This window comes from Podarcis raffonei, chromosome 1 (assembly GCF_027172205.1).
Source record: "Podarcis raffonei isolate rPodRaf1 chromosome 1, rPodRaf1.pri, whole genome shotgun sequence".
Taxonomy (NCBI): domain Eukaryota; kingdom Metazoa; phylum Chordata; class Lepidosauria; order Squamata; family Lacertidae; genus Podarcis; species Podarcis raffonei.
The window spans coordinates 21,143,882-21,157,567 of NC_070602.1; the positions used below are offsets into that span (position 1 = coordinate 21,143,882).

At 42.4% G+C, this 13,686-nt stretch overlaps 2 protein-coding genes across 2 annotated transcripts in view; one reads left to right on the forward strand and one right to left on the reverse strand.

The window, feature by feature from the left end:
• LOC128402356 (serpin A3-3-like) overlaps positions 1-2,757 on the forward strand; it is a 35,295-nt gene extending 32,538 nt beyond the window's left edge. Inside the window, exon 4 of the mRNA XM_053366377.1 lies at positions 2,566-2,757. Coding sequence (XP_053222352.1) covers positions 2,566-2,757 — 192 coding nt within the window. The remainder of the gene's footprint in view (positions 1-2,565) is intronic.
• A 4,644-nt stretch (positions 2,758-7,401) lies between these two features.
• On the reverse strand, positions 7,402-12,964 carry LOC128402362 (kallistatin-like). The gene is made up of 4 exons (XM_053366392.1): positions 12,287-12,964; positions 10,182-10,452; positions 8,896-9,043; positions 7,402-7,593 (listed from the first exon to the last, which is right to left on the reverse strand). Exons 1-4 carry the CDS (start codon positions 12,918-12,920, stop codon positions 7,402-7,404), a joined length of 1,245 nt encoding a protein of 414 aa, XP_053222367.1. The 5' UTR covers positions 12,921-12,964.
• Between the last annotated feature and the right edge of the window lie 722 nt (positions 12,965-13,686).

The following is a 13,686-nucleotide window of genomic DNA, read 5'->3' on the forward strand; positions in this document are numbered from 1 at the left end:
TCTTCTAACAGAACTGGTGGAGAAACCCTTAAGCCCCGGCTAACATCATATAAATAACACAGTATGCATAAAAACAGGCATCAATTAATTAAAATACATCCTAAAATTAATTCAGACACAGCAGCAAGAATACTCATTGCAAAGTACTGGAAGACACAAGATCTACCCACTCTGGAAGAATGGCAGATGAAGGTGATTGACTACATGGGCTTGGCAGAGATGACGAGCAGAATCCGAAATCAGGGAAGAGAAGCAGCGGAAGAAGAATGGAAAAAATTTAAGGACTATTTAAAGAAATATTATAAAATTAATGAAAGTTAAAATGATGCTGGATTAGAAAATAAATGGTTACTATTAGTAATGGATAAGATAAGGAGAATAAGTAAGATCAAACTAAATTAAAATAAGGGAAGATTTGCTGAATAAACGATTAGAAATTGGAATACAGAAAAGGGAGGCATGAGGAAGTCGGAGAAGTAAGGTATAAGAGAATAAGATATGAAATTGTACTTGTTTTTTTATGTTTGTTTGTTGTGTTTATTGTATTGTATTGTTATGTCTTTGTTGTTATAAAAAAAAATCCTTTAATAAAAAAAATAAAATTAATTCAGACAAATTAAAATCTGGACAAGTGGCACTTATCAGGTTAAGACTGAGAGTGGTTAGTACTTGCCAGGACCAACTGTTTTCACTGATCATATAAAGACCTGTGAACAGGCTGGGAGGCCCCCTTCATACTTGTTCTTATACAAAGGAAAATAATTATGCACCAAATTCATCTTGTCTGACTTCCTCCCATGGCTTCCAATTTCAATCAATCGTCATCTTGCATATCATTATTTTTCCTCTATAAATTTCAAATCTTATTTATGAATAGATTGTCCAAATTTAACCCATCATAAATGTTACAACCCTGCTAATGTTTTAACATATTTACAGTGTTCTTTAACATATTCTATAAATGTTATCCAATCCTGTGAAAAAAATTTCTCATCTTGTTGCCTAATCCTCATGGTAAATTTTGCCATTTCGGCATAGTCTATCATCTTCGTTATCCATTCTTCCTTCGTTGGTGTACCTTCTTCTTTCCATTTTTGGGCATACAGCATTCTGGCGGCCGTGGTAGCATACTTAAACAATCTCTTTAGGTTCTTTGGTATCTCTTCCCCCACTATTCCGGGCAAAAAGGCTTCTGGTTTTTTATGAAAGGTTATCTTAAATAGTTTTTAAAACTCATTATAAATCATTTCCCAGAAGTCTTTTGCCCTTCTACAAGTCCACCACATATGCAAAAAGCTGCCATCATTATCTTTACATTTCCAGCATACTTTTGTGGAGATTTTATACATCTTTGCAATCTTAACTGGGGTTAGGTACCAACGATACATCATTTTCATGTAGTTTTTTACCTTATTTCATGCATCTACAGGTTCATTATCATCCTGATCTATTTGTCCTCCTGTCTTCTTCATCTCTACTTGGTCTCTTTATCTTTAAATGTCCCCCCCCCCCTTTAATAACATTTCTGCCTCGTTTGGAAACCTACATCTTTGTTTTTTCCCTTTATGAGTAAAAATGAAATGCCTTCTGGAATACTCCCATCTGTATCTTATTCTGTTACTTCTCAAGGTTTCTGTCAGAGCTTTATAGCTGGCTCTTTTTTTCAATATTCTCATCAGGATTTCTTTCAAGATGATCACCCTTTGGTTATCAATCTGGAACGTCTTCTCATAGTTAGTCTATAGAGTGAGCAAGGTCTCAACTAAAGAAGACTGGCAACTTAAGTTGACAGAATATGCACAACTGGCAGACTTAACGTATAGAATAAGAGAAAAATAAGATTGGAAAACATTTACTGATTATATGGAAAATAACTGTGTACAGCTGAAAATGCTGACAGCAGTAAGATAAATTCAACAGTGTGAATAATCGTTGACAGATGGAATAATGGAAAAGCAATTGAAATAATTTTTGAAAAATATACAAGGATACAAGATATGCAAAATGAACCATGGAAAGGGAAGAAGGGAAGTCATTGATATTTTATGTAAAACGTTTAGTTGAAATTGTAAAATAGAAAATTTAATAAAAATTATATATACACCACTCAGATCCAATTCTAACCCCCCCCCCACACTCCATTGATTAAGACTCTTACATGAACAGATAGATAATAATTGGGAGATCTAGTCAAACATATATTTGTTCATGCCATGCATCACAATCATGATCAAAGTAACCTTGGGCTTACTTTGAAAATGTGAGACCAGATTTCATCTTGAAAAGAGTAAAACTTGTGATGCATTTTTGAACTAACCCTAGCAATGGTGAGGAAGAAGAGAAAGTGTACAGTCCCCTGAGGACAAATTCTTGAATAACTGGAGGCGTGCACAATACACTCATGATTGGTGGGAAAGAGAGATTAATACATCATAGTTGTGAGAAATGACAACACGAATTTTGTCTCGCATACCCTCTTCTGCTTGCAAGGGCCAGGACCATCTCTGTCTAATCATAAGATATTGGCCTATGTTGGAGACTAATTCTTGATTGTCTCGCTGGCAGGCTTTTCACGAAGCTGTTCTGAATGTCCACGAGGCTGGCACTGAAGCTGCAGCTGCCACTGCAGTGGAAGCAGTTAGGCGGAGCATGCCTCTTATAGTGAGGTTCAACACGCCCTTCCTCGTTCTTATCTTCCATGACATCACCAAATCCATCTTGTTCATGGGAAGAGTTGCAAACCCTCAGAAGAAGTAATTACACAGCTAGGATACATTTGCATGACTTACAATTATGTTCTGGTTTAGTGTACAATGTGTATGAAATTGTATTTTGAGTTAAGGCCGCTATTGGCACAAATTATTAAACAACTGAAGGATTCATGGCATTGTTGTTGTTGTTTTAGGTTGACTAGCTATTGCTTATTGTAATTCAAATGATGTTTGCCCAAGGTGGACTTGAAGTGCTTGAAACCCAAGAGCGATTTCACACATATGTCGTCATTATTTTATTTATTATTTTATTTTATTATGAACATTCACAGCCTGACCTTCATCTTGGGCAGCATAAAAAACAACAAAAATACAGCACACAAGATTACCTTAAAACACAAGAATGAACACACACGAAAACTTGCATAGCAATTTTACACAACGCCGCTCTCACACTTGAACAGGGGGCGAATTTGCCACACCCTGATTCCCCTGGGAAAGAAAACACAGGTGAGCTCCCTCGGAGGTGCTGTGCTGCTAACCCATGTGCAAGCTGTTAGAAAAACACCCACCCGGGAGGCTTGCCAGCTCCCAGACCCACCGGAGCATTTATCCGGAGGTCCACTCTCTGGCTGGAACCCAGGAATCCTCCTCAGTCCAGAGAGACCATTAATAAGCGACTTCTCCCTTGTGAGAAAAGCACACTCACTTCCTCCTGGCAACCCATCAGAAGAAAAAGGCAGTCCGTAGTCTCCAGGCTACTTTATTAAAACTGCATACAAAAGCATGGCTGCTCGTCTTGAGCAGTACAGCCTTAGAGTTTCCGACTCAACACTGCTTCAATCCAGAAGCGGAAGAAGCACTCAGCAAACTCCACCCGGTTAGACTGAGTACTCTGAGAACTGACTCAGACTTCCTGTCCCACGGTCAGTAACATCACCTGATGTAAACAACCCAGCTGCTTCCTGGCAGCTTGTGAGAACTGAAATCCCAACACAAGCATGGGTCGAATATGGAGGTGGAGGAGCAGACCCCCTTTTAAGCCCTGCTCCTCCCCAAACATGCCAGTCTCCACTTCAGTGTGCCCTCCTTCCCTATGCAGGATGGGCTTTTGCTAAGAACTGCATAGGAATTTTGGAGGGAGCCCCTAATTTGCCTGGGACTCCTCTTTTTCACCTACTTCATCCTGCCAGGAGTACTTTGTTGTACTGGTGTATTTTTTTGTAAATAATTTTTATTAATTTTTCATTAATAACAGTCCAATACAGCAGGAAAAAACAGAACGAAACCGACCTGGGTCCTTAAGAGACACGATGGGCCTGCAAGATACTAGATGGTTCCTGCGGTCGGAGAGAAATAAACTAGACGACAACCAAAGTAACTTGAAGTGAAGCAGCTGTGAAGCCTGACCTTTATTTTGATAGAAAGAAACTGCTATGGCAGGGTCCTACCCAATCCAACAGAGAGACAGGCAAGACCTCAAACAAAAGAGGACCGAAACTTTTATAAGTTTCTAAATTACATATGCACACCTCTAAAAGTACATCATTACTACATCATAGATTCGTCACACAAGGGGAGGTTTGGTGGCAGTAACCTGAGTATGGGGAGACTGCCCCTTCCCTCCTCATGACCTTCACCAGACACCTATAGATGAAGACCCAGGTTAATCACAGTCTCTTTGTTTAGTCAAGACCCAAATTCCTTCTTGGGTAGTCCGTCTTTGTTCTTGAGATGGCTACCTGTCTGACACCTGGGTCTGATATTATCTCTTGGGCAAGGCTCGCTGAGTACGTGATCTCCTGCTTTGGGGGTTATGGTTGCCAGGTTCACATCTCAAGCCCTCCCCTTTCGTAGCCATCTTTCCCCTTAGCAGACTTAAATTGGAAGGGTGAAGATCCGTGGAATGGTCAATTTTTAAGAATATTTTGAAAGTTTGCACAATTGGAGAAGGCCCTTATAGACAGGAAGTAATTAATTACAGTGGATACATTGTAGCAATTCAGTTACGCTAATCAATTACTCTTTGACATAGTGGATCAATGAAGGGAGCATATGGGATTACACTGCAGTACCAGTGTAGTAAACACAAGATGGTGCTGTTTGGTTGTGTTCATTGGTCTGTGCTTGACAGGTCATTTAAGTAAGTTGTTTTGAACCCCCAGTCTACCTTGCCTTTGGGCAGATCGCTTGTCTCCCGTTGAGTTTTTTCTCCTGGCTGCCCTTATTTGCAGGGGCCGTTTCTTAATACTAAAAACTATTATTAGGGGAGCAAGTTCTTTCTTGGACATGAATGCAGATTGTTGTATAAAGTTTTTCCTAGGTGGGGTTGTGGGGCGCTGATGTTTGTCCTCTGGCTTTTGACAGGAACGCAACTGCTGGAAGCGCTATCGGTTCCTGACTCCGTGGCATGTCTGGCCACCCCCTGGGTGTCCTTGCATGTTTGCATAAAGATCACCTCGGTCATATGCCCCAGTTGTCTGAAGATTTGTATCTGTTAAATAAACTGTCTTTCCTTATTTTCCTGTCTGACCGCTTTATGTTTTTTCTTAGCGCTAAGAGTATTGCAACAGTGTAAAGGGAAATGGCAATCTAATACCCTTAGGGATATTTACAGTTTTCACATATTCAGTTACATAGTTGCCAACTTTGTTATATATACACATTTGAGAAGATACGTTTTTGAAAGCATATCTGACAGTTTCTTGGACCGGATCAAAGTCACGCTCTTTATTCAGTTAGTCCTTATTCTTTTTGGTAGCCAGAAAGAAACCTCCTTTAAAAGCAGACACACATCCTGTCTTGTCCTGATCACAGGCCACATTACTACAATACCAAATCATACCAAATCATAATGCAATCAAAAGAGCCAATTACCGTATTTTTCATTCTATAAGATGCACTTTCCCCCTCCTAAAAAGTAAGGGGAAATGTTTGTGCATCTTATGGAGCAAATGCAGGCGGGAGGCTCTGCTCAGCGCTCCCTTTAAAGAGCCGCATGGAGCATGTGTGCGGCTCTTCAGGGCTTTTCCCCGAGGAGGGAGAAGGGCTGCCCTTCTTCCTCCTGGGGAAAAGCCCCCAAGAGCTGCACACACACTCCTCGCGCTCTTTAAAGGGAGCGCGGCTCTTGGGGGAGCCTTAGCCGCATGCAACCTCTCCCGGGCAGGGGATGAAGGCTCCCCTTGCCCAGGAGAGGCTGCGCGCGGCCAGGCAGGAAGCCAGGACAGCTGCGATCCCACTGGCTGATCTAGGTTTTGGCTTAGCCACGCAAAGCCTCCACAGGGCAGCGGGGAGCTATCCCTGGCTTTTGTGGGAGGTGAGAAAATGGACAGAGCACGCGGCCCCCACCTCCCAGAAAAGCCCCCAAGAGCCGCGCTCCCTTTAAAGAGCACACAGCTCTTGCGGGAGCCGTACAGTGGTACCTTAGGTTACATACGCTTCAGGTTACATACGCTTCAGGTTACATACGCTTCAGGTTACAGACCCTGAAACCCAGAAATAGTGCTTTAGGTTAAGAACTTTGCTTCAGGATGAGAACAGAAATCGGGCTCCGGCGGCGCAGCAGCAGCAGGAGGCCCCATTAGCTAAAGTTCAGGTTAAGAACAGTTTCAGGTTAAGTACGGATCTCCGGAACGAATTAAGTACTTAACCTGAGGTACCACTGTATTCAGGGCTGTGTGGGAAATTGCCTTTCAGGCAAATTGGCTATGGCCTGAGGGTTTTGTCTACATCATAGCAATCATCACATGTTTGGTGGTTTAGGCACTGGGTAACCTTGGTCTTGGCTGGAGGGGGCGTTTGTACCCTCACCTCACCTTCCCCAAATAGGGTACCCCGATAGAGGGATCTGTGTAGGAGTTGCTTCTGTCCATATGCCCAAATGGGGACCTGAGCCTCAGTGCTCCTCTAGGCAGCAATCCCTGCCAGGATTACCCCATTAGATGTAAGTCATAGGAATCCCCACTGCTGGGTTGACCCTTGAAGTCATTTCTGGCAGACGGTCCAGAAGTAAATTGTTACCCATTGCCTAAGCCAAACCTCTTCATCTGTAGTCAATAAAGTTGTGGCCTGATTTGATCCCATACTGATTGTGTGGTGCCCTTCATTTCTGGTCCTCATGGTGAAGTGGCAGAGGGAATGCATGACCTGGGTCTGCAACTTTCTGCTTTGTGCACGTGTGGGCACTCATTAAACCAGGTTTATCACTGGGGGCCTGACTGGTATCTGTGGTATGCAGTATCTTCTACCAGCTTTTGTTTGAAGGAACTTGCACATTTTGCCCCATAACATTCTTTCTAGGGGGGAAGAACATTACTATTCTTGAAAGCTCTCTTTGGGGTTCCTACCCAGGGGCACCAGTGAAAGCCTTTGCAGATGCCATGGAACCCACAGGTGCCAGGAAAGAAACTCCTGGCTTAATTTCAGTAACTCAATCACTCATGTTGTTCCCCTGAAATACACTGCATATTTTTAAGTCTGTGAAGAAAGACAGAAAGACGGACGGACGGACGGAAGGAAGGAAGGAAGGAAGGAAGACACCAAATGATTTTGCAGACAACTCAACTAGTGTTTCATTTGTTTGGGAACATGTTATAGCAATGGCCCTTGTACCTGATACCTAAAAGCATCTTTTCAAACATGCCTCATATTGGAAACCAAAGTTTTCTGTGCTGCGGCACAAGTTGTTCAGTCATGTCTCAGTAGGATTCTTCACTTTTCCTATGAACAAGACGGTGCTGGTTTTCTCATGAACAGTTACCATCAGAAAGGGGTGGTTGATCTTAACTTTAGGGGGCACGGAGTAGGGGACACTTTCAAAAACAGTAGTAGCTGCAGCTTCTGTGCCATTCTCATGGACATTTAAGTAAGCCTTGTGAATAGCCTGCAAAGAAAGATAGCAATACTTCAGTACAACATAATGACTGAATCAGGGTTTTAGTATGAGAAAATCTAGTCCTTTGAAACAGACAAATCCATTGAATGTCTTAAGAAACAGCTTCATGTGGTCACTTCTCATTCTGATTAGCTGTTAATCTAGTTCTCCTAATCATCTCTAAGCATCATCTTTTTGTATCAGCCAGCTTCAAGGAACTGATGGAATTTTCAGAAAATCTTGCCTCTCCCTTATTGATGGCGAGAAGCAAGACCCCTGTCCGTTCTGATGGTCCCCCCCCCCCCGAAAAGCTCAGCAACTTTGCGGTTCATTCCCCTACAAAAGCTGAACAACTTTTGTCTCCAGATTTTAAATTCTTGAAATATGGCAACTCTATAAAATACATTACATACTTATAATATACTTACAAAATTACGCTGCAGAAACATAGTGTATGTGTACACACACACACACGGTTAATCAAGGGTTTGTTTGTTTGTTTGTTTGTTTGTTTGTTTGTTTGTTTGTTTTAAAAAGAGAGAATGCATGAGCAGGTCAGACATAAGCAGGTACGTAATACAAGTATGCAATACAAGTATACAAGCAGGTACGTAATACATATAAATTACATTCCTCCTCCATCCCCAATGCTAACTGCAGTCTTCGCAAAGCTAATGAAACCTAATTTTCTGCTCATTAGCATTCAGAAGTGAGGAAGCTGTGGCCCTCCTGATGTTGTTAGATCCCAACTCCCCACAACCCCAGGCTACATGACCAAGGGTCGGGCATGATGGGAAAAGGAAGAAGCAGAGCTTCAGGGTCTCTCAATAAGTTCTGTTGGGAGACCAACTGCATTGGGGCTTCCCTTCAACTGTCTTCAAGCAAAGCTGGGATACAAAATATGTTTGGCTCCTCCTCTCCATGAGAGATGGGATTGTGGTTCAAGTACTCAAATCCCAAATTATATTCATCTGAACCTTCAGACAAGTGTACCTCTGGCCTAAAATGCAGGGTGAAAGAAAATATAGAGCCTTTGGATAAGAGGGTGAATTTGGAAGAAGAAGAAGAGTTTGGATTTGATATCCCGCTTTATCACTACCCAAAGGAGTCTCAAAGCGGCTAACATTCTCCTTTCCCTTCCTCCCCCACAACAAACACTCTGTGAGGTGAGTGAGGCTGAGAGACTTCAGAGAGAAGTGTGACTAGCCCAAGGTCACCCAGCAGCTGCATGTGGAGGAGCGGGGAAGCGAACCCGGTTACGAGTCCACCGTTCTTAACCACTACACCACACTGGCTCTTGGAGGAACCTACCTTGGAAACCTTCAGCTCAGGCTTCCCAGTAATTCCAGAGAGGTCTGCTCTGTTTGTGAATACCTCTGTAATATTCATTTTTCTTAACATCTCTTGGAGAACATAGTTGCTAGAGATTGTAAACCTTGGAAGGTCAAGCTCTATTCTCCTGTTGAAAGAAGAACCAGAGGCTAGTGAGGTATTGCATGGGGTGGGGTGCATAATACAAATAATGACAATTTACATTATGGCTAGAGTATAATTGCTAAAAGGATTTAAATTTAAAAATGGTAGTCCATGATAACATTTCTAAAAAGGAATATATTGGTTTCATTTTTGTAACAATGGGATTGTATCCACTACTAGTCCCACTCATTCCCAATGAAATGAATAGACAGGACTAAAATAGCTCTGTTACTATGACTACTCTCCCCTGATATAGCCAGGTGAGGGTATAAAGGCTGTTCCTGGTGTGTGGCCATTGTCACACGCTGAGCCACATGCTAGAAGCCACAGATGAGAGCTGAGTGCAGGGGGGACAGGCCAATAGTGGATGAACTACCCAGAAGAAGCATGACGTGTCCCCCATCAAGGGAGTAGCCAGGATTTATTTTAGAGTGGGGCAGGCTTTATGTTATGGGGGCAAAACAGAGTTATCTGCAACACAATTGGTCAGTTAGTTAAATTTTTTTTTGTTTTTTAGGCAGGGAAGCTGCCCCTGTGGCTACACCCATGTCCCCCATCAGATATATTGCCCCTCGCCTAACACCACATAAATAATAATAATAATATTTATACCCCACCCATCTGGCTGGGTTTCCCCAGCCACTCTGGGCGGCTCCCAACAGAACATGAAGAAGAAGGAGGAGGAGGAGGAGGAGGAGGAGGAGGAGGAGGAGGAGGAGGAGCGATAAAATATAAAACATTAAAAACTTCCCTAAACAGGTGGTCAAGATGGTCTTGTTTATCCCATAGTCATCACATTGGGTTCCAACAGAAATCAGGCATGGCTCGCACTCTCTGGCTTCTGCCTGCTTCAAACCCCCACACAAACATTTCCCCTGGCCTTTGACCTTCTCACCACCAGTCAGGAAAAGGAGATTGTGTCACAAAGCAACTTCCTTTTTTATACTAATGACCCATACTTAGGGGCCATTATGGTCCTGTCCTGGCTAATTCCACAATGGAATCCTTCACTGATCCAGGAATTAGAAGGGATCATAAAGCCTAACTCCATCCCTCAAACTCACAGCAATATATTTGCACATGCATTGAAAAGTGTGTCTCTTTCCACTATGATCTCTTACCATGGTTTCACCAATTTCATCCATTTTAACAAAACGTCTTTGCTAAGAGCATTTTCCAACTGCTTCATTTTTCCTTGGTCAGGAAGAATAAAGAATGCTGAAACGTCGCCCTTGTAAGGGAGCTTCACAACCTTACAGGATAGGATGTTATCACGGTAAGTCTCGAACCGACCGTCTTTGTTCATCATCGGGACTTTGACCGTTGTTTCCTCATCCACATAGAAGTCACCTTCACTTGTATGCAGATAATTGAAAGGATTTTTCCAAAAGGCTCATGGAAATAACAATAACAGCATACATGTCATGGAGGGGAGTGAGGAGAAAGAGCAAACCAAAATAATATTTCACGCATAAAGGTGAATAGCTGTTTCACACACTCTAAAATCAGGAATACATGAGGATTGACTTTCCCCCGTCCCCTGGAGTGTGAACAGAGACTGGGGGGTTGGAAGGCTGCCAGGGCAACTGGCTGTGAGCTGACAGGAAGGGTCTTGAGCAACGGTTGGTGGGAAGAAGAAGGAAGAAGGCCTGGGAACCATCTTTGGGCAGGCTGGCTGAAGGTCTGAGCAGGAGATGGCTGCATGGCTGCACTGCTGTGGGAGACAAGCCCCTCTTGAAATGACCTTGCTGCAAGATCTGGACTCCCTCCATGCAGACTAAAAATGTAAATAGGTGAATAAACCATGTTTCTTAGAGCTACAACAATCTCCCTGTCTCTCAAAAGAGAACCCCATGGGCTCTTGTTGCAGTTCGGCACAGCGTGTGAGTGCCCCACCACCACTTTTGTAACAATATGTTAATAAAGCTTTGCCTCTTCCAGGTAAGCAATGCGGTAACTTCATCATTCTAAGATGTGGGGGCAAAAGAGAACAGATGCTACTGTTCAGCCTTATTTTAGCTATTACACTGGTACCTCGGGTTAAGAACTTAATTCGTTCCAGAGGTCCGTTCTTAAGCTGAAATTGTTCTTAACCTGAGGTACCACTTTAGCTAAAGGGGGCCTCCCGCTGTCGCCGCACCACCAGAGCACGATTTCTGTTCTCATCCTGAAGCAAAGTTCTTAACCCGAAGTACTATTTCTGGGTTAGCGGAGTCTGTAACCTGAAGCGTCTGTAACCTGAAGCGTCTGTAACCCGAGGTACCACTGTACAGCTTTAATCCAAACCCCTAATCCTAATGGCTGGAGGGGTTTGGATGAAGGGGCAGTGTCCCTCAACTCCACACTCTGGCACTCTGCAAGGCTCCTCTGGTGGGGAGCCTCTTTCCTCCACGCACCTGATCAAACAGTGGGTAGAAGGTACTGCTGGTGCTACCCCTTTCTGTGATCGCCAAGTAAGTGACGGGCGGAACTGGGTCAGATACAGATGTGTGGATTACAATGTTGAAAAAAGGCTATTTAATTCTTCAATATATTTAATTCTTCATTTATATTATATTATATTATATTATATTATATTATATTATATTATATTTATTATATTATATTATATTAATTATATTATAATACAGTGGTACCTCAGGTTACATACACTTCAGGTTACAGACTCCGCTAACCCAGAAATAGTACCTCGGGTTAAGAACTTTGCTTCAGGATGAGAACAGAAATTGCACAACAGCAGTGCGGCGGCAGTGGGAGGCCCCATTAGCTAAAGTGGTGGTTGAGGTTAAGAACAGTTTCAGGTTAGGAACAGACCTCCGGAACGAATTAAGTACTTAACCCGAGGTACCACTGTAATATTATTATATATTAACATACTCAGAGCCTTTAATAAACGCTCATGTTTTAGTGGTATCTTGAGACACATGTCTTTATAGCTCTGTTTCTACTTTAGTGCCCAATTGCTGAATCACATTTCCAGGAAAATGGGTATCACAATATATTTGATTTGTTTTGATAATGGTGGAGGTCAAGTTTCTGACAGATTTAAGGAACTTCTCTGTGATGAGAAGTCTGAGAAGTTTCTGCTCACACAATGGGCAGACGATGATTTCAGACTAAAGCGCCAACAAATCTGGACCTGGAACCACAACTTAAAGTTTAAACTTCTCAGTTTAAAGAACATCTAAGAAGCAAAACGTGTATAAAACAAGTCCATCTGACTTACCTGTCATGTAAATATAGTTCACAATAACCATCACAGCCTCTGGGTCAAGACCCTGGACAACATCATCTAATTTCCCATTGGTTTTGTTCTTTATATATCCATTGATTTGACTTTCAGCGACTGCAGGATTCATAAAGTTAGTTGGAAGAACATCTGCCTCATAAAAATGTTTGGCATCATCCAGGAACTTCTTCACGAGTTTCACTTGGTCATTTGTGAATAGGGCATTCCCAATGCTCAGCTGGATTTCAGCATTGGGGAGGTTCAACATGTGTAATAGATGGCGGAAACCCTCATGTATTTCCTGCTCGCTGGTATCTGACTGGTTAAAGCCAAGTCCTAACAAAAGCTGACTTAATGTGGTGTTTTGAGCTCCCAGTGACAGTATGGCCATGGCAGCGGAAATGCTTAGAGGAGAAAAGATAATGTTCTTCTCAGTGGTCTCTGAAGCGACATGGTGGTAGAATCGAAAGGCAAAGTCAGCATTTCCTTGGACTATCTTCACAAAAGGCAAATCTCTGTCACCTTCAGCAAGAGGAGAATGGTCATTGTCCTCCTTGTGGTCAAGAGTATGGTGACAGTGGGCAAAAGCACAGAGCCCAGCCAGAAGCAAAGACAGGTAGATGTGAGGCATTGTGTTCCTCTGGAAGTTCTCTCTGGGGGGGGGGGTCACATTTAAAAATTATCATTGCAACTATACAATGAAGGATGTTGGCATTGTGTTTAGGTCTACTTTATATTAACATGGCAGACAATCTTTATTTGTTGCTTTTGTCCTTTCCGGTCTCTTAAGCTTCTCTGGTACTGTTGTGCGGAGGACTCTGGCTTGCATTTCAGCTATTGTCTGGCATTCTGGCAGGAAATTTTTAAAAACCCACTTTTTCCCCTTTGGGCAGAATATTAGGGACAAAGTGATCTTTGTTAAAACCCATGTTTTTGTTTTTTAAAAAAGAAACAAACATGCCAGCACTCATCCTGAAGAATCATCATGAAGTTGCTATAGGAAGTTCCAAACATTTAACAATTAAAAAATAAATAAATGGTGCCAGTACTGTGTGCCCCCAGAAAAAGCACAGGTTAAAACCTTTGTCAATGACCCAAAATGGAATAAGGTAAAATAAAGCAAAATTTGCCTGACGCTATTTCTTTTTTCTTTTTATCTTTCATTTAAATTTTGCATTGTTACATTCAGTTACACCTTTTATCATTCTTTACAATACATACTATCAACATATATTTTACTGTCTATTCATTTTTCTGATTTATACCTGTCAGGGAACTGCCATCGGAGCTAGAGGCGGAGGGAAGGCTCCAGAGGGATGCCGGAGAGGGTCCCAGTAGGGAGAGAGGCAGCCCATCTGCTGGGGAAGGAAATCAGCGCAACACCAGTGGAGAAGGGG